The sequence below is a fragment of the Rhamphochromis sp. 'chilingali' genome, assembly GCF_963969265.1.
Source record: "Rhamphochromis sp. 'chilingali' genome assembly, chromosome: 2".
NCBI lineage: Eukaryota > Metazoa > Chordata > Actinopteri > Cichliformes > Cichlidae > Rhamphochromis > Rhamphochromis sp. 'chilingali'.
The window spans coordinates 57,090,339-57,117,939 of NC_137930.1; the positions used below are offsets into that span (position 1 = coordinate 57,090,339).

Sequence of the window (27,601 nt, forward strand, 5' to 3'; positions counted from 1 at the left end):
TCATATTTTAGAATACCACTCAGTACACTGTACAGAGGAGTTCGTGGTTCCCAGGTCCTGTGGCTGCACAACAAGCCCTAATTATCAGGACTCCACCACCGTGCATGACTGCTAGTATGAGGTGTTGGTGCTGATATGCTGTGTTTCACCAAAAGTGATGCTGTGCATGGCCAAACATCTCCGCTTTGATCTTGTCTATCCAGAAGACTTTGTTCCAGAAGTCTTGTGGTTTGTTCAGATGCAGCTTTGCAAACTTAAGGCATTCTGTCGTGTTGTTTTTAGGGAGAAAAGTCTTTCTTCTGGCCACCCGTCCAAACAAGCCATAAATATTCAGCCTTTTTCTAATTGTACTGTCAAAAACTTTAATATTTAACATACTGAGTCCTGTAGAGTCTGAGTAATTCTTGTTTTCTTTTCTCTGAGGTTTGCATTTGTTAGGATGTCCACACCTGTGAAGATTATGCTGTTGTATTAACACACAACGAAATGCTGCAGGTCAGAAAACTGCCATCATTGCTTTTATAGAGGTGATCACATTTGCTGATGCTCAGTTAATTAAGTGCATTTGATGAGCCTCTAAACTCCTATGGAAGCAACAAGGGTGCATTTAACTTTGCACAGGCCTGCATAGAGTTCACATGACTGTAAGCACATATAGAAAAACAATCTGAAATGTTGGATATTATTCCACAGTTTTGCAGTTAATAATGCTTAATCAAAATCTAAAATGTATTACATGGAAAACATTTAATGAAAAATGTATAAAGAGTCATTCATTAAAATAATTAATACAAGTGAAATGATTATCCAGATTTCTGGAGAAGCTTCAGATTTTGCATTCTTTTAGTCACCACAGATTTATTTAGATCTGGGTATTGTCCACATAATTCAGTCATTAAGAAAAGTTTCTAGCGGAGTGAGGCTCGTCACTCTGATTAAGTAACGGCAGAACGTGCGGTTTAACTTTTCTAGTGTGAGCTGAATACAGAGAGCAGACAACAGGAGACAGATAAACAGCCAGGGAAAAAACAAAGCCCATTACAAGCGGTAAATTTTATTATGGGATAACAGCACATAAAGCACATCTAAAATCGATGTGTCCAATGCACTTTTAATAAAGGTAATATTAAAGGTACAGTTTCTAAGTACAATATAACAACATTCATATTAGAATGAAAAGTATTTAAAAGACAACATTAAATTTCTTATTTTTCTTTACAGCCGTATTTACAAAATGAATCAAAATACTTATTTTCATATTTAAGAATCAGACAAGAAGGAGCAAAACTACGTTTGTGAATAGACTACCTGCTAAAGAGAGTTCAAAAGAGCTGGATAAAAAGGTACATGATCATCTGTCCCCATTTTACATCAGTAGCAAACATGTGACTTAGAAATTTGTGACAACCACACACTAGTTTCGGCTTTTTCCGTAATTCGTACTGCTTTTGCATGGAAAAAAAAAGAAGCCACCCTTGCTCCACCCTCCCCCACGCACCCACCCCATTTTTTATGTTAAATTACCCCAACAGACCGAGGGCACATTGAACACAGAACATTAAAGAAATCCAGATGCATCGTATGTCTGTTTTACAAACACATACAAATACTTAATATACAATGCATTAGTAAATCTTCCATCCTCAGTGAAATAAAAAAGAAAAAGTAGATTTAACACTAACAGAAAATGAAGAAATGTGGACTTTCTGTTAGGTATTTTTTGTTTGTTTAGTTCTTTTTTTTCTTTTTTTTTTGCTCAACCAGAAAAATCAAAACAATGTGCAGGAGAACACTTCTGTAATATCGTCCGCGAGCATTTGTCGACCAACGAGAAGCGACGTTCCCAGTTATGTTTCCGAAATGACGTGAGGGGTGACGTGTACACTCTAAACAGACCATCTACACATCGGAACCCTTCAACAACAACCCACGCGAAAAAGAATGAACAACACATGAAGAGAGAGAGTTTGAGAAAAACAAACAAAAAAAACAAACATTTTAAGCATGAGCGAGCGACAATTCCCCCTCATGTACAAAATACATTGTCACTTCAGTACACATCTGGAAAAACCACAAAAACAACAACAAAAAAGGACAATCAAAACCATGTATGCATTTTGTTACACCGAGAGGCACTCAGTGTGATACGTTGTGTATTATTGCAAGCATATTCTTACTGATATTTGCTACAGAGTCGAGAGAAAAGAAAAAGGTCAACTTTGTCTTCAAATGGCAATCCTCTCGTGTACATTTTAACACTTCAGTGTGGTGCAAAAGGCTTGTGCCACTGGTTCTGGAGAAACCGCTGCTTCAGGATCAGGATAGTCTTAAAATGGGGAATAACAAAAGCATACACCGAGGCTCTGTAAAATGAAATCCAAGCACCACTTCCCTGCATCAGGTGAAGAACAATGCAGACACGGGGAGGTAAATAGTATCTTAAAACCTGACAAACTAACTAGCCTCAGTGAGTGTTTTTTTCTTTACAATCACACAAAGGAAAAAGGACAAAAAAAATCCAATACTGCTGTTTCAGTTTGAATATTATAATTCTTCCACAAACCAGAAAAGCGACCTTAATAAGCTTGTTAATTCGCAGATACTAGCTTTGATATAAGTCAGAAGGAAATAAGTGCCTTATCCCAAGTCTAGCACACTGATACAGGTACTGGCTGGGTAATTTTACCACTATCATTTTCATTTTCATTATTATCATTATCATTATCATTATTATCATTATTCGTTGAGTCCTAATATCAATAATACATTAATATGCGATGAAATCAATGAACTAATAGGGCGGCCTGGCTTAGGAATCAATACTTGGTTCACAAAATTAACTTACCTAGCACCACACATCAGGGCAACACAAAATAAATGTCAGCACGCCCTATCGCTATCAAACTAATCCTAAAGGAGGGAAGCAAAGTAGAAACAGAGTTATCGTACAATATGATGTCATTGATAAACAGATAATTTTTTTTTTTCACTGGGTAGGCCTTAGTAGCAGTATTTTCCTCTTACCCTATACAGACAGAAGTTACAAAGCTACCTTTATACATGTGATCAATAATAATATTAAATATGGTGAATAAACAGCAGAGAATGAGGGAGAGAGAGTGAGAAAATAAGATATACAGCACACAGGCCGTGTCAAGTTCTTAGTTCTCCACCTGGGAACAGAACTGGTCAAATGTACAGATGAAACATAAAAAAAAAGAGAAAACATCCACAAAATCAACACAAAAATAAAACCGAACCCAATGGCGATAAATAAGAGGTGTATTTACATGCAGATGTTCAAAGACTTATTATGCACAAAAGAATGAAAAATAATACACAGACATATATTATTGCTTGACATTCGATTATGGCTAAAAGTTGCTTTTCATTGTTTTGTCTCGTTATTTTTAAACTATATTCTTAAACGTAACTTTAATCATAAAGTCTTATCACCTGTGCTTTGGAAAATGGGTTTTGTTAAAATGCGACGACTGACTCACAATTCTGGGCGACACACCGGCAACCTCAAGCGTGACATAACGCCGGTCTTCACAATTTACGGTCGAAGACGCAATCTACAGTGCACATTTTGGCTCGGTTCATTTCAATTTAGGCTTGGACCAACAAACTGATAGCGAAGAATTTTTTCTTTTGAGACCCGTGAATTGTCGAAGGCGTTATGTCATGCTTTTTAAAATCTACAACTATTATGGATGGATCGAGCTCAGCATTCCTCAAAACCTTTGCTTCTTTTTTGTTAGAAAATGTAAAAAAAAGAAAGAAAAAAAGATCAAAACCTCTTCATCCACATGACCCTGTTCCTCTGTAATTATTAAAGCCTTGTCTGGGTTTTTTTTTTAAATATTCACATACTGTGAGAACAGACAGACACACACACACGCACACACTATTGCTTTTTACAGACAACAGAGCAGAGACAAAAGGACCAGCACATTTTACTGTATACTATACACTGATTGAATAGCACAAGTAGCATCGATCCCTCGCTTAAAGTGGGATATCTCGAATGAGAATATACAGAAAGACATCACTTTTCAGGCCCGTGTAAAGGCGTAGTTTATAGTTATACACAAGCATCTGTGTGTTTGGTGACCGTTTCCTGCAATCTTCCCTCTATCGGAACCTTAAGAAGATTAAAAAATAGAGTGATTGGGCTTTATTACTTCTTTTTGTTCAGAAAAAGAGTAAACAAAAATCAACTGTATGAATAAAGTCAATTGAAAAAAGATGATGGCTGCACTGTAGAGACCCGTAATTATAACACAAGGCATATTGCTTGTTATACATTGTAGAGCACATTACCAGCTACTTGACTAAAATGAAAAACAAAACACATTTTATGAGATAAGAACCCCTTTTTAGTGGTAGACCTTAGGCTGACCATGTTTGACAGAATATTGTTTACGTGATCACATAACGTTTGAAGAAGAAATAATAATCTTCAAGAAACAAACAAACAAAATGAAAAGAATTGACAAAGAATCAGCCAAATCTCAATTTTCTCATTATTTTCTAACAAAATGTTCAGTGTGCTATGCTAAAAAAAAAAAAACAATAATTAAAAATAAAATAGAAAAAGTTCAGCCAAGCTCCTCTCATCATTTGAGTGCTTTTTAAAGATTTCCAAAAAAATCTCATAAATTCACCAAAAAAACCCAAAAAAAAGTTAATGAAATGCTCCGCGACTCCAGAGGAAAGCGAGCCGTTTCTTCGGTCTACCTGTTACCTCCCTGAGCGTTCGCACCTAATCCTTTTTTCTGCTCTTGGCGGGCCGCCGGGCCTCTCAACACCGGATTGTCTAGCAGTGTTCCAGACTGGGTTTCTTTTGCTTTGAGACTGAGGTTTTCTAGTCGTACAGGGCTTGTGCATATCCAAAATAGCATTGGATCGTTAACAGATATTATTACTTAGGTACAGCATATTTACTAACAACCCAAAACACAACAGATTTAGTATTGCATAAGAATATTTGGTTTCCTAACAAAGAGGGTTATTATTCATAAAGACCCTGATGACACCGTTTTAAACCAAAACAGATTTTTTTTTTAAATTATTTTGTGTGCGTGAAAGAAATATGCCGTGTACTGAAAAACTACACTTTGTAAATGCAATGGGGTTTGATGGGTTTTTCTTTTACAAAGAAGATTTGCTTTCATTAATCGACTTGGCTGGAGGCCCTTTAAGGACACCAATAATGTGAAATTCTGAACAACTCTGTGATGAATTTTCAAATCGGAATTTTCAACCACTTCTCATGGAACGTCCCTGAAAAAAAAAAGAGAGAACGATAGAAAGAAAAAATATCTACTAAACTATAAATCTAATGAATTCAAACAGAAAAGCACAGAAGAAACTCTTCCCTGAGGGGTGACAGCGCAAGGCATTAACGCCTCACGCAAATTGCACGGTAGAGGAATGATAGTGTGCAAACAAAAGGAAAACAACAACAAACAAACAAAAAGACAAAACAACTGGATTCAATGTTACAGACAGACTGGTGACAGATGTGTTAACATGCTTTGTCGGGTTTCTAAAGGGATATCATTTTTTTCTAGTCTTTTCTTTTTTTGTTCTTTTTTTTTGTTTTGTTCTTAACGATTTTTCTAAAAGCCGCTACTGAGATTGCTGGAATGTCTTAGGAATCCATTCTACATTACAGACGAGTAGACTGGAAAAGCGGAAGCAACGACTATTGTTTGGCACATCCAGGGTTGTTTCTTTTTTTTCTTTTTTCTACCACTTTACTACCACACTGACAAAAAAGACGCACTCAACAAAAACAGAAGCACAACAACAAAGCATTCTGAAAATAGCACTTGTCCTACCATTTTTATGCTTCTCCCCTAATCATACGAACAACGGCTAGTCTAATTATTGCAGGGATATAGTTAAGTGCTACCTGACATCTTTTTCTCTCCCTCGTTCTCTTTCGTGAGTTTATTAACCAAAACAAGTTACAAAAATAGAAGCTTTACAACCAGACAAGGCTTTGAATATTCACTTTCCCTTCACTGTTTCTTCTGTGTCCTGTCGTGGCGTTGCCGGGCTGAGACTGCGGTGAGAAGGCAGATAAAGACGCTGAAAATGTTCTTACAGAGGCTCGTAAATGTGCTTTTTAGGTTAGACCCCGGGGTCTCTTGCCATTAGGCTGTTAACTCGCTTGCTGTATCTTTATCTTCCACTAGATGGAACAATTGGATTAGAGACTGCATGTGAATTTCCCAGTCCAACCACATGGCTATTTGGGTTGATTTATAGCCTTAAAGAAAAATGTACAGATTTTCACAGTACAATGAGAAGCAAATGTTTAGTAAAAAAAAAAAAAAAATCCCCAAAATCTGTCACCCGAGCACACCTAAGTTTTCTTGTATTTTCAAAAACTTGAAACAGATGCCATGAAATCCAGATCTGTTCACAACAAAAACAAAACATCACCGCAAGGTTGTTTTGTTTTGTTTTTTTGTATTATTTTTTATGTTTGTGCATGCTCCCCTCAGAGGAGTATCACAGCTACATTTTGACAGGCGTCGCACTGGCAGTTGTTGCGAAAACAAGCGACGGAGTGTCTTTAACCTGCCTTCTCATCCACGCCTCTTTTGTTCGCCAACCGGCAGCCACGCCAGCCACCCTAACAGACATCCCGTACGCTTCCAGTAGACCAGTAACATCTGCAGCTCCCGGGACTAACCTCTGCATCCATGATTCAACTTGTATTTCTTGTGCACATGCAACACATCACTAGGTAAATATACAAGTCTTAAATTAAAGAACGGTGTAAATAAAAGTGCCTTATCAATTCAACAATTAAGAATGGTCTAACTACTAATATCATACATGTTATTTAAAATAGATTCTATAAACATTACTTTTTTCTGTATAGTAAGTACTTATGACCATATACCCTGTAGTACATTATAAAACAGGTGGAATGGACCCTTTTCATTGTATTGGCGCCCTGTGCTTCTCCAGGGCACCTGTCCAGAGAAGGATTAATAGCAGATGGCCTTACATGGTTTCACTATGCAACAATGGTGGATGGAGTCTTTGACAACTTAAATCATTGCGTTTTCATTAGAATTACCAGAATTCTAGGTTTCTTTTTTTTCTCTCTCTTTTAAACGATTGTCCACAGAGAAGTGCCGATTGCAACGCCATGCCAATGGAACCTCCCTCGAAGTCGCCGTGAGTTTTCATCCCAAGCACTGCGTCATCCCAAACGACACGGCTTGAGCACAAGAGAAAAGAGGCTGAACTTGACCAAAGTGTGCGCGTTTATCTTTTTTTTGTTTGTTGTTGTTGTCACTTTTTCTGCGTAAAAAGGTGACAGCTTTGACCATGGAAAGAAAGCAGAACTGTTACGGGAGTGTAACCTGGGAAATAATACTGATGTGGTCATCCTCTAAATGAAGAGGTCTTCAGCTTTTCTTTTCTTTTTCTTCAAAGGTGTCTCATTAATTGTTCATAATGATTAGAAGCCAGGTGTGCAGATTAAAAAAAAAAAAAAGGGAGAATGATAGGGGGTGATGCAGTTAATCAAGTGAAAACAACGACGAATGAAGAGAATTGGGTTAGAAAAGCGCATAAGAGGGTCAAGTTCAACCAAACAGAAATGATTTGTTCCTATCTCCTCTTCATGTCCCGTGGGGTGTCGGGTCCCACAATTCTTACAAAGAGAACTAGATTCAATATGGTAAACCTTGACAATCAACTCCCCAAGCCCTACCCTCCAATGTAAAAGAAGAAGTTGAACAGTGTGCCATCTGTCCGCTCTGGTGTGTGCAGGGCACCAGTAAAGTGTCTCAGATTCCTCCTCCACATTCCCCTACAGTGGGCACACTGGCACCTGGCAGGGTTGCTACCCGTCAAGGGGAATGGACTGCTCAAAGTCTGATCCAAACAGCTCCTTGTATAACGGGGGGAAGTGGGCACGCACAATGTCTGGGTATATTGCTTTGAAAGCTGTAAGCTTCTCTGTATGCCTACTGCACAGCGCCCGCAGTGTCGACACTTTGCATATCAACTGTGGAGAGAGAGGAGACAGGCTGTTTAGATTCACAGGGAGGCAAGGACATGGAGCAATGGTAGTGAAAAACATTCCTCCCTACAGTGTATTCCGTCTCACACAGGGGCAAACAGACTTGTAAATATTGAGACAAGCGCTCAGGCACAAGGAAAACTTGACACTTTATATTAAGGAGCCGGTGTAGCTGATAACAAAGCATATACTGATAAAAGAGGTATTTCATGTCACATTATGAATGTTTCCTCCGAAATCTGGGTTCATTTAATCTACTGGGGTTAAAAATGTTTCAAGGCCAGTGGATAAAGATCCTAAGCAGTGTAAGATTAAATTGCTACAACAGCAGGGAATTCCAGCTTTCGGGGATAACGGATGAAGTGTGTTCTGTATGCACTGTACCTTTGTAAGTATACCGTCCTCTCTGTGGTTCTTCTGCAGGACGTGCTGGAGGGCCAGTTGGATCTTCTGCTGGAGTTTTTCCACCTTCACCTTCTCCTGCAGCCAGGACCGGTCTGGAAGGAAAATAGTCACATCTTTATGTGGCTGTAAAACACATGTGGGGCTCTTCAAAGCCAAACACAATTCTTGAAATGCAAGATTTTAATTATCAGAAAAAAATAGGACTGCAACAGTGTGTTCATTATTGTGGTGAATGTATGTTTGCCTTTTTTTCACCCTCTCTTTGCACCGTGAATGACACCTACCAGCAGACATCAACACAAAGGCGGAGAACAGGGCGATCTCATCCTCAGACAGGTGCATAGAACACAAGTTTTTCCCAAACTCGAAGACGGAGCTGATCAAGTCGTCACAGCCTGCCGCAGCAAAGGACAGAGAGAGGGGGCTTAGGATATGGAAGACCAAAGAACAACATTCACTCTTGATCTTTATTGGGAGAGAGGCACACGGGGAGGGGAGAGGAAAGGGGGAGAAATGAAAAAGAGCGGTGTGCTGACAGCACATGGGAGCGTCTTAAGCAGAACAGGCAATGCTTTTACTGAGTTTTGCCTCCCAGACGAGTCACTTTTGGCAGTTGGGTGGCGTTATGCAAGCCAAAATGAGGTCACTATTGAGGCTTTTAGTTAAATCAATTATCGGAGATAGAGAGAGACAGGCGGATGCCACGGCAGCTCGGGAAGCCCATCACTCTGCCTCCCCCACTGTGGACCTCTCGGCACAGAATTCATAGGACACTGGTATAGTACACACACATGCTCACTCGTATACAAACACAATGATAGTGAATGCAAACTCACAATGAGAAACAGAATTCTCCACTTTTTCAGCCACTATGGGATGCATTTACATTTTTTTTTTGTCAAAAGGTAGCTGGAAAAATCCACGGCGGGACATCTTAGCAGTAATATGGCAGTCTGACACAAATTCTATTTGCTTTCGCCTGAGATGTTTTATGTCAGGCTATCAATGATAGTTTTGATAGCACTCTCCCTAAAGACACTCCGTCTGGCTTTATTTATTCCACAGTTACAGGAGCCATATGCAGCAGAGCCTCACTAAGATCTCTGTTCTACCATAAATAACCGCTGAAAAGACAGCAATGCCAGGTGAGGAAGGGATGAGTGTTTGCTTCGAGGCGTTCAGCATTGTGCAGAACAGAACAGCAGACTCTAATTCTGGCTGTTACAACAAAGAAAGGAGTAATACACTGTAAAAAAAACAAAAAAAAACAACTAAACACACTCACACAAACACAGCAGCACAAAAATACACACATGCACAGTCATTCAAATGCATGAGTGCACACGCGCACACACACGTGCCTAAACCCACTCCACTTACCTAATGACTTGAACACATCAGGTCCAGCATATTTTCCATCAAAATACACTGTGTTGTTTTGCGTGTCAAAGGCACGGCACATTCTGACAAACACAACTTCCAGAGAGCCTGTGGAGACAGACAGGAATAAGATGCTGAATCTGAGCTTTGTTATTTCTGTTTTTTTCCTTTATCCCAACAGTTACACATCAGTCAGCCATGCAAAACACATGATTTAGCTTTGTGCTAATCTTCTACAATATGACTAACACAACCACTTTGAAATAAAGAAGCCTGCTGTCAGAGTGAAGAAGAAAAAAGCCTCTGCAGATGAAAACATCATCGACAGAAGGCTATTCTTCCATAATGACATGCCTGATAAAAAATTGTACTCCATTCATTGGTGACAGTGCTTATTCATTCAACCTTTATTTAGATAGATAGGTGTTTATTGTGTTGTATAATTTGCACCACTCTGTGGGAGTGGATAAGAGGATCAAGAAAATGTAACTGAAGCCATTATTGCCTCCAAGGGAGATGCTACTGTTTTAAAATGTCATGTCTGACAAGGGATCTCGCTCTGTATTTCGTTATTCGTATGGGCTGTGCTAATGTAAAGAAACACCCAGGGAAGGACCCAGGAGAGCTGTTTGTTTGCTGGATATGAGGTAGATGTGTGTCTGTATTTGTCTATAAATATAGGTGACTGTGTGCAAAGAGCCATAGCAGGGTTATATATACACAATTCTGTGAGTGCATCCTCTTAAGAGAAGTTTAAACAGACATCGCTGATGCTTGAGAAAAGGAGAGAGAAATGGCGGCAGGCATGATAGGTATTATCTGAGCTTGGGAACACATGACTTATCTAATGCTGTGTCTGCCTTTGTTATGTATGTAATGAACGGAGCCAAACGGGGAGAGACAGAGACGGTGAGGGAAAGCAGGCGGGGTGGGGTCTCCTCTCTGTGACACTGTCTGTGCCTGTGAAGAAGAGGGCTTTGTGCAGTCAGGTCAGCTACGCCCTTGTGACAATGCCAGAGGAGAGGGGTGGAGGGGCTGGTAGTGGTGGGTGAGTTTGACGGCAACAGGCCATGTTGACAAGCTGTCATACCTGCTTTCAGCAGCACTATCTGATCGTTCTGACACAGCTCCATGAAGCCGTCGATGCGCTTGGCAAACTCCACCACATACTGAATGGCCTCTGTTATTTTGATAGCGCACAGCTGCCACATGACTTCCCGGGGCTAAGAACAGATAGGACAGTGAATGGGTTATCTACTTTAAAACAATGATTCTGATTACTGAAACTGCTGTGGAGACCCAGAAAGGCACAGCGGTGGTAAAGATACCTTGTTCTGGTAGCTCTCCACCTCCTCTTGCAGGAAAGCCTGCCAGGTCATCTGCTGCAGCTCCTCTCTCAGATACTGACATGTCTCCATGTGTGACTTAGAAATGTTCTGGGCCAGGTGTTCTGAAACACAAGCAGTCACAAAGACGGAAGATCACAGTTGAGATTCGAATGTTTCTCACAAGGCTATGTGAAAGTGAAGACCTCACTGATGAAATATGCCACAGGAAAAGAAGATTTATTTACTGAGCCTTCGTGAAGGAGGAGAGGCGGATACGCGTGGGCTTTTTTTGACTGGGAAAAGGCTTGTTGACATTTCCTTTTACTGCCTGCAGGAAGCTCATAGCTTAAGGTTGAGGGAAAGCCAATCTAGTTATGACACAAATGCATGGAAAGGAGGAGGGGTGCCACGTTACTCACTGAAACAAAGGTCACATTTTCTCTGAGAGAAATATTGAGTATAAGAATTTAAATGGTTTTGAAAACACATCTGTTAAAAGGAGTTCCTAGGCACAGGGGAGCCTAAAAAAATGATTTCCCCAGACGCCTGCCCTGCTGGATCCTGATTGGCCCTAATTAATGGAAACTAATTACAAAAAAGAGGCTCTTTTAATGAGTGTTGGAGATGAGTCTCCAACCTCCTGCTATTTTAAGCAACCTTTGTGTCGTTTGCCCCACGGTTGAGTTGTTCCCCCCCTCTCCTTCATTTTGCTGTCTCCTTTTGCCTTTTGCCTCTCCCTCTCTCTCGCTGCTGCTCCTTACCTAGTTCAGCCATGGACACGGTGGGGGAGGTTTCTCCATTGGTGAAGGAGCAGTAGGGGAAGAAGCCAGAGCCTGGGGCAAAGTCGCAGATGGGCTCCGGCTTGATGCCGTTGATGTCCAGGCCTGACTGGTCAGGAGATGGCTGAATGTCCAGGTAGAAGCTGCTGACAGCTGAGTCTGGTTTGCTGCCATCAGGAGTATGACCATCCATGTAGCCGCTGAGGTCATCGTGAAGCTCCGTGAGGCCACTGGCAGAGAGGCCGTAGCTAGGTGTGAGTGGCTCCGCCTCCCCAGGCTGTTGTTGGTGGTCACGTTGCTGCTGCTGCAGCCGGTGCTTCTGGACCTCAGCGTATAGGCTGTCTCGCTGCTTCTTTGACATCCGACCAAACTTCACTGCTGTAATTAGCAGGACAAGACAAGTGTGAGACTAACAAAACACTCAGAATTGGTGGCACTTTCTATGAAGGATCTTTGCATCAAGTAAAATAAATGTACTAAGTTTAATTTACTTATTGTATTCACAGTCAAGTGATTGTGAACCACTACTAGTTTTACTAGCGGGTTGGGCGTACATAGAATATCACTGTTTTTTGAGAATCAGTGTTTTATCAAAGCACTCTCCCCCAAATGCCTTACATTAAAGTAACCAATTAAATAATGAAATAAATAAATATATTGTTAGTTATTTACCAGTTTTGATCTGATTTGTACTGTTTTGATTTGCTGTAATTTACAGTCGAGCCACTTTCTCCCCTCTCCTGTGCTCTCGATTTCACCATATGCATGCTGTGTCAGGCAAAAGCTTGCCTACACTCAAGCTGAAGAAAACTTGCATTCATTTCAACACTTCCCCAAAGCAGTCCATCTAGGAGAAAACACTCAATACGATTATTTTTTCAAACCTAGTAAAAGATTTTAAATTATATGGCATTCTCTTTTGCCTCATCTTTAAGTATACTGACACTTGTCTCTAGGAAATACAATGGAATTGCACAGACTGAGTTTTCTCACACGTTTGGGAATTTTTTGGGAAGAAATTAAAGTCTTAGGCAATTTAATTACCCTTCATCTATAAACTGTGCTTTACTATCAGAAAGCAGCACACCATATATTTTAGCCACGGGTTATTCCCATTAATTTACAACATATTTTTATCTAGGGGGGGATCAGCATTAATTATATTGATTTAGAGATTATTATGAGCAGCTTCACAAATGCAGAGGTAAAGGTGGAAAGGAACCAGAAAAGCTTATCAGACAATCAAACAGCCCAAGTGTCTGCCTCCCACCTTAAGGTTTCCAGACTAAACATTGGCTCTGTGAATGAGACTTCTTGGCCGGTGTTCTGGGGGCCTGGCAATAAGTCAGCCGGTCACAGTGTGTGTATGTGTGTGTGTATGCACAGTGGAAAGTGAGTGGAACAGCAGAGAAGAGTTCGGGCAGATGGGCTCTGGTGTGTTCAGTGAAGGTAAGAGTCACCTTCTACTGTCCAGAGTGTGTGTTTATACATGAGTGTGTCTTCATACGTGCATGTAATAATGTATACTGGATAGCTGCGCACACGGTGCTAATGCACTTCTGTGTTAATTTAATAAGTGTGCATGTGTGTCTATGAAGTTGTACCAGTCTCTTCGCTTGTACTCCGTTCAAGTTTTCACATGTCTGTGCACATCCCTCTGTGCCATTTACAGAAAAATGGCATGGCTCTGCTCTGTTCTGATAGAATCTCTTAAGCCCAGTCTAGTTTGGACCAGCCTGGCACAGCAGGAGCCCCTCTGCACACACCCCCACCTGTGTGATCCCATTACTGCATCTCAGCTGCAGCAGGACTAATGACAACCTCTAACAACCTTGTATTTCATCAAACCTAGTTTCTATCACAGCAACAAATTAGGCCCACAGACATAGTGCTCACCTACTACTGGCAGAGAATGAACACAGACTGACAGCTTAACATGTTCTCGTGCCAAGAATTCCTTTGGAAATGTCTGTTGTACCCCTTTGAGAATAACGACATTATCTCATCTCATTCCTACAGATTTTCTTTGTCTCTCCAGCGAGATTCAAATACACAGCTGCTAAAAGATATAGACTGACTTGATAATGTAAATTAGAGCTGCTTCTCAGTAAGTTTGATATTTTCACTGCCACAAGGAAGCTCTTTTTGCTCCCTTTACGGGGAGGTCAGTGTCCAACAGTTTCCCTGAAGCATCGATCCAAAGGCGGTTTAGCGGAGCACACGTTTGCCCACACAGGAGCCTGAACCGGGGCTCTTCACATCTCACCACTCACCATGCCACCCTGCTAAATCCACCCACTTGCTTCTCCTCTTCCATAGAGGACTTACCATCTCGTGACATGCCCACTGCCAGGCACTTCTGCAGCCGGCAGTGCTGGCAGCGGTTGCGGCTTGTGCGGTCGATCAAGCAGTTCTTCTGACGGGGACAGGAGTAAGCTGCATTGCTCTGCTGACTCCTCCTGAAAAAGCCCTGCATTAAACAGAGGACAGACAAGGAAACAGCTCGGGTTACTGGAAAAACTTGTGTGAGTGAAGTCGTGTTTTCATCTCGAAGGATCAATTCATGCCCCATGTCAATAGCATAGCCGTAGCTCAGGTTGTAGAGAGGTTTGTCTGCTAATCATATGGGTTCAATCGCTAACGTCCTCGACATGCTGAAGCTTCCTCGCGAAAGTCACTGAACTCCAAGTTGCTTCAGATGTGTGTGCGTGAATAACAAACATGTAAAATGCTTTATAGAACCAGTAAGGTTAAAAGGTGCTCTGTAAAAAGTGATCTGTTTACCACTGTGCTTAACATATTACTCATTGACCGTGACTGTTTCCAAGTGGTGTTTTTTTTAAATTATTAATATGAAATTGATACATAACAATACTACCGTGACTATATTTTCTACTGTAGTATCTTAGGAGTGCTGCATTTCAACCGTGAGTACAGCATGAGGGTGTTGTGTTTGGGTAGGAATGATAACAGTGGATGGTTATTAGTGTTGATTAACGCAGCACTGGCATGCGCGGTGTTAAAGGATTGTGAATGCACACCGACCGGATTCCTCATCCTTTGACTTAATGAATTGATTCCAGCACATCATTAACATGCCCCACTCTACTGCTCCATACACATATGTCTTAATTAGCTGCTCATTGGCTGTTTAATTACAAGAAAACAGCTGACAGCTGCCAAGTTGCTTTATAATAGAAGCCATTATGGAAACCGACTAAAACTGCCAGTGACAAGCAGCACTCTTTAATAATGCTATGATTTATGGTCCAAACTTTTGTACTCGCACATATCATTAAAGGCCTCTCTGCCTGGACTAATTAGCAGTCATTAAAGATAGATTTCAGCAGTTTATTCTTTAGTGTTTTGTCCCTGCAAGCTCCTATGTGAGGGAGAAGAGTGCAGGAAAGGAAACTCTCTCTGTCCCTCTCTTGTCTGCCTCTCTCTCCTTCACACACACACACGCGCGCACACACACACACGTGCACATATATAACCAGGAGCAAACAGCAAAGGTGCAGGCTGGCTGAGGAATGCTAATGATGTGCCTGGTGACAAGCATGGGGACAAGAATACACTCTAAGCACAAAATTCCTCTCACTGTGAATGGTTGGTGCATTTGAAACAGTACAAAAGGTGGCTTCAATAGAAGCAACACACTGTAGCAAACAGCCAACAATCTGCTATAATTCAAAGCACTGTGCTTTTGATCATTTTATTTCAAGAAGAGCAGGCTGCAGCAAAAGCAAAAACAGCAAAAGACACGTCCCTGGGAGGGAAAGGCAAAGCAAGGCAGAGGAATGACTTTGTCCTACTAATTGTGGTTTTCTGTGATGTCCTCTGCGGTGCTTGACCACTTTAATGATCACACTCCGCGTGTCTTTGCTTTGCAGTCCCTCTCCAAATCGTCGCAAAACTTCAGCAACATTTTCAAGTGTATTTTTTCCTCGCAAGCAACTTTCGGCACTTCCCCGGCGTTCCCAGTCTTTCCTCTTTGAGCTCTTCTGTCCCTTTGCGTGCACGCAGGCACACTACCTCCCTTGGCACAAACGGGTTCGGTCTCTTGATGCTTACCTTACAGCCTTCACATGTTATCACACCGTAATGGATGCCTGATGATTTGTCTCCACAGATCTTGCAGGGAATTATTTCGATTTGAGCTGCGGAGAAGAAAAGGAAACGAAAGAAGAAGAAAAAAAATAAATAAAAACGTTGCTGTCACAAGTCACCGTACAACACCCTCACCATGGATCCATGTCGGTACATGAAAGAGCACCGTGCTTCTAAAAACATCTCATCCGATGGCTTTTGAATCTTCACTTCCACACAGCATTAGCTGAATATTTACCGATTTGTAATGTGTGTCTGTGTGTGTGTCTGTGTGTAAGCAAGGAGGCCATTTTAACTCCTTACAAGCAGCAATGTAAACAGAGTGTCATTTTGGATCCTAAACACAACCTCTAGAAGAAAAGTTACCCATAATCCTTAATGTACAACAGGAGCACTAATATTGGCCTTGTATTACGGCAATGACTCATTTAGCCACACGAGGAGATGTTTTCCTCGCTGGAAAACTTGACTTCATGAAGCCTCGTATATATTTCAGAACCATAAAAAACCCAGGAGTAAATCCACCGTGGCCACAAAGAATCATAACATGCCCGCTGTGCTGCAGGGAGCTGTGGCAGCGACTGCATGTGCACCTCTGTATACGCTACAGGGTTCAGTTGCGGTTTGGCTGTGGTGTTGTGCTGTTGACAGGCCTGTGATTCACCCGCCTTAAGAGGACAAAAGCAACGAGGGGACAGGCCTCATCCATCGTTGGCCTTCTCCTCAGGAGCCGACCACAGGGCAACACAGCAGAACAGACAGAACACACAGACATCAGAGACACAGAACTCCCAGCTCGTCCCACTGCTTTCAGCTTTATCACTGCAGCCACTGATGCTACCATCCCTCTCCACCTCCACCCCCACCCCACTCCAGAGATCTCTATCTCAAAGCCCTCCTCCACATCTCTAGCATCTCAGTCCCGCCATCCCAACAGTGCACTACAGCGGCAGACAAACGCCACTATCTGATCTAAATCGAGGAAAGATCACCGCAGGATATTTTCTCACAATCTAATGGTTTTTGGGATTTTTTTTTTTAACTAACCAACCTGGAGCCAGCCAATCACGGTGCAATGAGTTGTTGCAGCACAAGTCTATACCAATTAGTGGAGGAATATTATGATTTGTCTTGCAGGGATGAAATAGAAATTATAATATTTTAAAATATAGTGGCACGTTCACAGTGTCAAAGTATTACATCAGCCTCACCCCTCTAACAAGGCCTAACTGTCTACTACAATTCTTCTAAAGACAAGGAGCTTTAAATATCCCCTTCAACACCTTAACAACCAGCCTCTTTAAACTAGTTTGATCACATCAAAAGTACTTTTGTGGGGTTCAATCCAGAGATCCCTGCCCATTTTAATCAGCTGCCTACGAGCCTATAATGTGTCATGTGGATAATGTCCTTGTCCCGGAGGCATGCCCGGGAGAGGCCCTTAACACACAGACTCTAATCCACTAACCCGGGAGCCACACTCTATTCATTCAGGAATCTGTCTGTTCTCCTCGCACTGCTGGAGTCAACAAGACCAGCCATGTTTACTTGGAATTAGCCTACATTTTAGCAAAACGAACAAAAGGGAGTGGTGGAACATGCACAATTAATTCTCCTCCAGACAACACCTCCTGTGATTTGCGATTCTCACATACAATAGAGGGCACTGCACCTCATCGGCCCGGATTAGAGTGAAATCCAGGCAGGAGGCGGGCTTTGACAACCTAACTGAGAGGGTTAATTCATAATTAATCTTCTCCTTACTGTGCACAGTTACTTGTTATTTCATTTAGGTCTATCTCTGTATGAGTGCACTCTATTGTTTGTTTTTGTGTTCTCCCCGCATGAGCATTAGCAGTGCAGTGTGTTTCGACTCCTTTAGCATTTTCAGCCTCATTACTTACATAATTTGTTCTGACATGCACTCACAACAACTGAAGCGTGCTGTAATTATGACTAGCTGCGGTTATGATGAACTAAAGGTTGTAGCGGCAGGCCCCAGCCATTGGGTGGCAGTGCAGGGCTGTAGCTATGGTTGTCTTGCCAAGTTAAGCCAAGCTTCCACCCACCCTATCCAGCCCACAGGCTTTTGGCTCTGAGCTCCAGCCTCTGATAGCTTCAGGCTTAGGCTGCTGCTAGCTTCCCCCACCCCCACAGCATAGCTGTGAGATGCCTTCATCTCTCCTGAAGAAGCGGAGCTGGCTGGGCGCTCACTCAGGCCTGACAGAGGCTGTGCCACATCAGGTGAAAGCAGTGGGAGTATAGACACAGGGGTGCCAGGCTAGGCAGGGCATACATTCACACAAGCATGCCTCACATAGCCCTATCTGCAGCATGAAGGCCCTGAGTGCACACAGTCTCACTAGCTAACACTCTTCTCCCTCCACCGCTGCACAAGCCCCTAGATGTTCAGTGCACTCAACAATAAAAAGGGTTTGTCTCTGGACCAGCTGAGACAGGCTCCATAGCTTCTTGTAGGAGAAAAGACATCACTTCGAACATATAGTTATTTCCACGCTAGGCTGAGCTGCTTTCATAAAGAAAGGGGTCAAGGAGAAGAAATGAGCAATGGCACAACGGAGATCAAATACACCATGAAGTCACCTAAATCATCAGTCAATATTTGCCCCTTTGAGTGACTGGTCATGAGGCCCCTAAGCCACACTTCAGACAACTGAGGATGATTTGAACTGAATTCACAGAGGGGACCCAATCAAACAGAAAGGCCTACACTTATAAGCACTCCCAATCTGGCAGTCAATATCTATTGACATGAGCTGCGGTGTTAACTGCCTCTTGGTGTGAAACAGGCAGCTGCTGGCTCGCTTGAGCTTGACCGGTGCAGTGCCACTGATCCCATTCACCGCGCCTGCCTGCCTGCCTGCCTCTCTGCCTGCCACTTCCCTGTCAGCCAGCCTTGCCTGCTCTGTTTACGACATCAAAGCCAGGCACAGTTAGACAGGCAGTCATGCTAAAGTCCATCCCAGCAGCCCGCTGCTCCTCACAGCACTGTGAGATGGCCTCTGCACGCAGGACACTTCAGAGACACCTGCTGAGATGCCAAGATTACGTTTGAATCACACCACAACACAATCTTATCACGGATAAGACCATGAGGGTCGTACAGCGTCTCAGGACTGTATACAGCATTTGCAGCGAGGTGCGGGTGGGCTTGGGTGATAGGCATGGCAAAGAGAGCAGACAGTGAAACAGAATGTTAAAGCTTGTTCTTTGTCTGTCTGTGTCTGAGCAGTTCAAGGACACTGATTCACAACACTGGCAGGCCTTTTGAGAGGATGACGTGTCACTCAGAGCACATGTACAATGGGGCAGTGAGGCCTCCGTATGCTCACTCGGTGCCCTTCACTGTCTTCTTCACAGCCCTGAGATCATCAGCCCCTTTATTAAAACTTCAGCACACATTAACAAGGACCAGGAAACGATCATTCAACTCTGACCGCTCATAACAATTTACAAAGTCCACGCTAACAGTTTACCGAGGCTGCTTACTCGCTGCCTAACCACTGAGTAAGCAGCTATTAGCAGATAAAAACACATTCGCCTGCGTGATGCAAATTTAAATTAAAGATGTAAGGAATGATGCGCAAGATTCTATCAAGGTGAAGAATAAAATGACTGCTGATGAAAAGAACAAGTAAGTGTGCACTGAGAGGACCTGCTCATGGTATCAGATAGGGCTGCGCAATATGACCAAAATCTCATATCCCGATATAAGACATTTATCGTCCTGACAACGATATAAATCACACGTTTTTATATCGTCATCCGATATATATCGTTATATCGAACAGCCCTAGTATCAGATATAGACTGTATTCTTGTCAGATGTAAACAAACCATTAATTCAGGTAATTCCTCGTTTTTTTCTCTCCATATTATTCACTGTAGCATGCAGATAAAAAAAACAACCCATAGAGCAACTGAAAATCCTACAGGCTTGTGCCAACATGGAAAATCACTACTAGTCAAAATCTCCTGGCTGTTCCCACTGAACCCTTGGACTACTGACATAACGTTGACGGATTAAGATTATCCCTTACATTACAGACCCATGCCCGGGCCACCATCATAATGCTGAGAGCTTAACCCATTACTCGATTGGACCATTAAATCATTTTCCCATAGCCTTCATGTGATAGATGTGTAGAATAAATTAGGTTTGAAACCAAAGCTTCTACGCTGCTCCGTACGGGAATAAAATATTTCTTTTTGTTTTTTTGGGGGGCTCATTTACAATGTACACCACTCTGGGGAAAAAAACCCAACAAAAAAACCCCCAAACATTGGCTTCTCTATGTGTGACAGCCGTGTTGTGCTGACAGCTGTCAATGACAGAGTGACGCAAGCCAGCGGGCTCATGTCAGAGATTATGTAAGGAACTGGACAGGGCACAGCATTATGAGCAGATTAGCAAATTCTCTCCCACACATAACAAAGTGTGCTAATATATTATCTTTCTAAAATATTTAGCAACAAATCAAAACAAAAGCTTATGGGGATATCGGCTCCCAAGACAGTTATACAAAGCACATTTTCTTACAGAGCCTTCAAACGCGGTCAACACGCAAACACCAGAGGCACTGAACTGTCTGGCAAATGCGCACTAAGCAATGTTTCTCCATCATTATGCGTCTATTTATTTTCCTTACATGAACTTCCCATTTGGAAATGGAGATCAGCTGTCGGTTGATAAACAGAGTCTTCTCTGAACAGATTCCCGTAACAGTCAGATCGAGCTGTAGAGCGACGACAGCCTAACAAGAGATGGAATCAGAATTCTGCCTCTTTTTATCTGCCAGGGCTCGGCTGTCATGTGAAGTCACACAACACAATACTTTTTTATTCCCATTTATGCAGCAGAAGAAAGGTTATTTGAATGTCAGTGGCAAAGGACAGTCATGGCACGGAACACAGGCAGAATAGTATAAATGTGTTATTTGTTTAGGGATCGGAGGCAGTTGGCATATTACCATAGTGCTGTTCTAATGGCATTTACTGGTCGGCAGCACACACGCATACACAAAAACAACCCACAAACCTGCAGACCTAAACTCTATATCATCACTGTGAAACAGCTTCTATTCAACCTATAAATATACACAAGTCATCAAAAATATTTGGACCAAAGGGATTAGCGTGAGGAAGGACATAATTGACACATTTTGATGTCTTTATGCTGAGTTTTGCTAATTCCCCCCAATCATTTAGCTGCCTAAGCTGTGATCCCACTTCACTAGAGACCAGCTATATCTGAAGACCTATTCCAGTTTCAAAAAAAGAAAAAAAGAGGGGGCTCTTTAAGCCCTTCCCTATTATTCCTTCATAGAAGTGCAGTGACTTTAGCAAAGCTCAGGTCTGGACCATTGCCCTGGGCTGCTTTTTGGATGAACTCAAGCATACATCTCTGTGTTTGTTTGTGTGTGTGTGTGTGTGTGTGTGTGTGTGTGTGTGTGAGGCCTATTAATATTTAACACTGCCCAACTCCAGATGCCTGTACAACACAGCAGTGCTTCTCTCTTCATGTATCTGCCTGTATTTACTTGACTGTTTTATTGAAGTGCATTCTGACACCCTCTATGAAGGGGGAGCAGGAGAGAGGGGAAGACGTATTCCCAAACCACAGCACAAGACATCTCTCTCCATGTCTCTTTCTCCACCGGCGTAACAGTAATTTGGGCACTAATTTATGTGTTGTTGTGACAAAGATTGAGGAGCTTCCTGACTGGGAGTCTGCTTTCCTGCACTCTAGGGGAAACAACAAAAGCCTGGGTTTACTGAGCAGACGAGCACCATGAAGGGTAGCATGTGTGCGGTGCTCTTTTCCCTCCCTTGTCTTTCCCACCTGAGCTCAAATCTCCCCCCCCCCCCCCCCCCCCCCCCCCCCACACCCCATCACTCTTTACCCCCTCTATCCATCTTCCCCCCACATATTCCCATTTCGTCTGCAACTGTAGTGACAAGTGAAGTTGTGCCTCGGTGCTGGGGACCAGAGGGCACGCCCCTTGCGTGCACGCAAGCGTGTGCACATGAGCATACATGTGTGCCTCGGAGAAAAGCTCGCGCTGTTTGCTTTAATGACAAAACACAACCGGTACGACAGAACTCACTTATATATTGAGCCACAAAAAAATGCATCACAAAGTTGCAAAGTATTTAGTTCATTAAGATCGTATGTCATCCATCCTTGGTTATTATGACGTATATAAAAAATAAAACTCGAGTAAATGTGCATTTTATGCTCTACTCACACGTTCTGCAGCAAGTCATTGGGATGCATCAAAAGTCAAAATCACTGAGGCTCAAATCACACAGGGCCAACTGATGGACTGGTGCAAGAGCTGCTGGTTGAATGATTTGGTTGAGGATCATGTGATGTTTGGAGCCTGCATTCTGACCACTTCAACTAAAGGGGCAATAGTTAAAGGCTCGACTGTGGTACAGTGCCTTAGTTAAGCACCTCTCAGTCCCAAAACTCCCTGCAGCGATGGCAGCCGAGTAGGCTCTTCCAGAAAAAAACTCAGGAATATATAAATAATGAATCTTTCAAAAATATCCACTGCAATTACACGCGGAAACCTTTACATAACAACAAAGAGTCTTGTTCCAGTGCACCAGGGGAATTTGCTGCTGCCACACTGCGACACACCACAACTTCCTTCCTCCTATAATTGCTGTATTAGTATGCGTTTCTGTAAGACAACCAGGATTCTTCTGGGCGTTCTGAATCGAATCATTCTGCTGTTTCACACAAAGAAATCAAAACATACACTCACACGTGCGTTTTTCGACATTTAAAAAAAATTTTTGCTCACTTCAGTTCATTAAACATTGGGGGTGAAGCAAAGATGTAAAGGGGAAAAGAGGAGGGAAGCTGGAGGTCCCATCTCATGCTGCTGCTCAGGGTCAGTGGGTCAGAGGCACACAGCCAGAACACACATGCAGAGCAGGCTGAATAGTTCAGCTGACAGTAATTGTCCCTCTGTGGTCTGCTTAGGAAAACATGTTTCCAGACAACGCGGACTGGCTGCACGAGCCAGATAGTAATCACGATCTTGATTTGCTCCATCGAATGGGGAAGCTCGGCATAAACCTCCAGATATGGCTCGAGTCAGTATTTCCACTGGAGCTGACATCAGCTGAAGCAACCTCTGGGCAGGAACACAGCACAGCAGTGTTATAATACAATATCTCTTCAAAAATTAAATAACATAGAATAAAATCTCAAGAGAATCCACACTGCAAGTCACCCTTTAAAAATAAAGTCAAATTTTTACTATTTTATTATGCCGTGCAAGACCAAATTAAACGGCAGATAATATTACAATACCAAGATTTTTTTTTTTTATCCCACTACCCACAACCTGAATTTAAAAAAATCCTTTTAATAACATTTGTTGTGACTGCCACATTTGTCAGCTGCTGGTGCTCTTTACCGACTCCAGCGGCGGACAAAGACGAACGCTGTTGAAACGAACCAAGATAAAAGCATATGCTTAAGCCGTCTTGTGACAACGTGCTAAAGAAATGTCAAAGTAAATCCCAAAATTAAAAAGTCATGTTGCCAAAACATGTTTGTCTTTGAAAGCTATTCTAGTCTATTAGTTTAAACAATGAATGCTCCGCGTGGCATCTCCGTTACTCAACAACTTTCGCAGCAGGGCTGATGAGCACTACCTCTGCCATTCTGCTTGAAGGTCTTTGGTTTTCATCAGCTGAAAAAGAGCAGGCAAGGACAGGGAAGATGAATGACATCAATGGCCAGCCGATACTTCCAGGGACGTGTGATTGAGACAAATGAGCCTTGTTACATTAGCTGGGATACTGAATCCTGCTGCTCAAAGATCCAGAGCTTGATAGAGCTGAAACTAGAGGCACCCAACCTTTCTACAGATCACCGGTGTCATGGGGCCCGAGAAGAAGAGCTTTCTCAAAGTGCCTGCTTCGCTGGGCTCACTCCCCCCCTCCCTTTTTCTGCTTTTCTCTTGGCCCACATTTGCTTTGCTCTATTTTATACCAGTGCACCCACACACACAAACACACACAAACATTGTGGCTACATGGCCTTCAAAGATTATTTTGGCCTTTTCTAGGTGTAGATGAAAGTGAAATACAGCCATGATCTAATCTATATACAATACACTTGAGCATTAGTGTCTATGAGCACTTCCTTCATTCATTATGCATTCCCACTGCTACTAAATGCACAAAATGATTGCATTGACATTGCAACAATCCAAAATATATTTGCATTGTTGGCCATGATAAGCAGACTGAGGCAATGAATTTTAAGGGTTCTGCTTAAGTGTGAGCACACTGCTGTGTCACTTTAGTGGTAATCATGAATGCAAGCGAGCGTCAAGTTACACAGTATCTGACAGGCTTGTAGGAAATTAGGTGTATATTCCATTTATATATATATATATATATATATATATATATATATATATATATATATATATATATATAGTAGTGATATCTTCTTATAATTCCTGTGCATCTGAGCCCCACAGTTAGAGACTATACTTCTTCCTTTAAACCCTCTAAATATACATTTTTGAAAATACACTGCCACTGAGCTCACAATCAAGTGAATTAATTCCGTTTTTGAAAAGCTTACATTTGTCCCAAAAAAGGGGTTTTCAGTCATTTTTGCAGAATATAAAAATAAAATCTGCGATAATCTCTGCACTGACGGTGGAGGAGCTGCTGAGCAATTTCACCGTCATCCTCCTTTCCTCTAGATGTAACAGACCGTATGAAAGGCATTCCTAGACGACAGGGGTGCACAAGGAGTACCTACTGCCACACAGAGTTCATAGACTGCTTACAGCGTGTGAGGCACATTTCCCCCCCACACTGCTGTTTTCATAGTCCTACAAACACTGGCCTGGTTTTGTTTAACATGGCAGGATTAAGCAGCCATGCGCAAAGCATGCTTCCCTCCTTGCACACTTTGCTTACAATGGAAGGCCTGAGCGCTCTTTGCTACCTTTTGGTGAACCAGCTTCCCTGACTGCTGGTGCTTTGGTGCTCTAATCCCAGGCAAATAAACAAGTGCCAAGATTAATGATTGCATAAACGCGTCCCCAAAGCCCTGGAATAACAGTCGGCTCTTCAGCCTGTTCTGCTGCCATGCAAAGGCTCTCAGAGTCAGCTGACAACCTGTATAGCCCTCTTCCCTTCCTGCTGCCTCAAAACAGCCAGGAATCGTCTGTGCTTTGTTGCTTCATTAGCGACAGGAAGCTGTCAATATTTTCTACATGACGGGGGTACGCAACGCTGCACTGGGAGGATGCGTCTATGCTAGAGCGTAATAAAGGGTCCTCCACAGTTCTTAAGCTCTCCACTTCTTACTTCTTGTTGCTAATCAAGGCCACTGCACAGCATGTCTGGCCCTCAGCGCCTGACATAACAACCCCGTCTGTCTGAGGCCATAATGAAGGCAACATGATAGGAGGAAAGTGGAGGTTCTCGAAGACTTTTGATTAGCTTGTCACCCTCATCAGGACTTGTAAAATACTTGCATTTATGACTTCTTGTTTAAAAAAAAAAAGCAATCTAGTAGATATTTAGGAGGACATTAGAAGTGTGTGTGTACAGAAATAAATCACAACCCCAACAGACCAAAAAGGGCCATTAAAATGACATTAGGAGCATGGTCCATCCTCTCATTCCTGTCATTCCAGGTCTGTGACGCTAAGATGAGCTGCTTTATGATGAGGAGGAAGTAGTGGAGACGGGGAGAGCGAGAGGCTGTAAAAGAGAAGTTGGGAGGAGCAGTGCAGTCCACTAGTCCAGGGGCAAGAGAGCGTGGGACGTTCAGATGAAGTGGGAGGTCCCACTCCAGGAGGTTGCTCCTAAACATGAAGGCAGAGGCAGCACCCCGCCTAATGAGGGGTGAAGTGGAGCCCCCTGTGGGATCCCCTCAGGCACATTCATTAGGAGATGAAAAAGCATTTCCTGCGGCAGAGCAAGTGCCTGCCTTAGCTCGGACATGTTTAATTTAGGGCCATATGAAAACAGAAGGCCACACTGCTCAGGTCTGCTGTTGTCAGTCAGGGGGAATCAACACCCCATATGGCCAGTAAGTCAGAGCCAGGATAAATGCTGTGTGCAGAATTGAATTAAGATTTTTTCAATTCCTGTTTTGTTTTGTTCTTTTTCGTCCTTTGGCTTGGTTTCCACCCTTTTAGCTTACAACGTACATATTATTAAAAGGTCAAGTACACTGACACTTTCAACTCTGGGCAGAAAATTCATTGTAGACAGGCTATTATAGAGAAAATGTGCATCTTATCGCAAGTTTCATTTCCCTCAATGCATTGCATTTGGTTGCATCTTTTTGGCTCCAGGCAAAAATAATAGATTCGTTTAGCCAGTGGTGGCTTGTGGAAGGATTATGGTAATGCAGCACTGAACGCTGCAAGCGAAATACAGTAAAAAAAAAGAAAGTGCTGCAGTAAGAGACACAGGAAGAATATCTGAGAGGTTAATTTATATGATTGCACAAATCTGCATTCACAAATGCATCCTGAAAATCTCATATCGCGCAAGGTGCACTGTTTGCAGAGGCAACAGAAGAGACAACTACTTCTTTTATTCCACTGTATGAACAAGGGCATTACGGTGTATCAATCCACAGCGATTCGGATACATGTCCGCTTATCACGGCCGCTTATCCTTGTTCCTGATGAATCCTCACATTTATTAAGGCTGTCTTCTTGCCTTGTTAGATATGTATAACCAATCTCCTGTAATTAGCAACTGCTAACCTTTGGGGTGCTAATCCCCCGTGAATTGTGGATTTGTACATCAAAGCCCACACTCTTCCATATAGCTGGTGCTTGAAATTACACTATTTGAAACCTGCAATTATTTGTATAGCACGGATGCATACAGTCTCCTCTTTTTATGTCTCTGAGAATCCCGTGGGTTTGCAGTAAAGAATACTTAATCCACTCCAGTGGAATCCAAATATAGAGTTAACACCAGCTTCCCAAAATTTAGATGCACAGCCAAGTGCCTGCTGAACACGTAAAGTGGAAAAAGCTCTCTCTCTCTCCCCCTCTCCATCTTCCTCTCTCCTTCTCTCTTTTGCATAGTTAAGATTGGATTCCTTTAGTGGCTTAGAAGCATCATATAGGAAACAACGGGGATTGCCCAGCGGTGCAACACAAAGATGCTTCAGTATCAGAGAAAGGCTACAAGAAGAATGGCTGTGTTGTCCTTTTCACGGGCAATACTTTAAAGTTAATGAAATAATCAATAGTCTTGCCTGTTGTTTAATGTAATCACATGTCCAGTCAACACAGTGAATGCTGTTTAGAGTCAGCCGCAATTTGTGCTCTCACCCTCTTCAAGGCTAAGCTAAATCCATTGTGCAAGAAGGGGGAGATTATACGGAGTGAAAATAACTGAGATAGCTTCCCACACATACACACACACACACACAAGCACACACAAGTGTGCACGCAGACGCGCATGCAAACCCGATGCTTTTGCAGGGAGAATGCCTGAAG

General features: G+C 42.5%; 1 protein-coding gene across 1 annotated transcript in view; it reads right to left on the reverse strand.

The window, feature by feature from the left end:
- Nucleotides 1–1,053: 1,053 nt before the first annotated feature.
- roraa (RAR-related orphan receptor A, paralog a) overlaps nt 1,054–27,601 on the reverse strand; it is a 46,887-nt gene continuing 20,339 nt past the window's right edge. Inside the window, exons 2-10 of the mRNA XM_080875490.1 lie at nt 16,026–16,111; nt 14,280–14,421; nt 11,934–12,329; nt 11,173–11,294; nt 10,935–11,067; nt 9,845–9,952; nt 8,749–8,859; nt 8,444–8,556; nt 1,054–8,044 (exon numbers count right to left, since the gene is read on the reverse strand). Of these exons, the coding sequence (XP_080731616.1) occupies nt 7,880–8,044; nt 8,444–8,556; nt 8,749–8,859; nt 9,845–9,952; nt 10,935–11,067; nt 11,173–11,294; nt 11,934–12,329; nt 14,280–14,421; nt 16,026–16,111 (1,376 nt within the window). The 3' untranslated portion in view covers nt 1,054–7,879. The remainder of the gene's footprint in view (nt 8,045–8,443; nt 8,557–8,748; nt 8,860–9,844; nt 9,953–10,934; nt 11,068–11,172; nt 11,295–11,933; nt 12,330–14,279; nt 14,422–16,025; nt 16,112–27,601) is intronic.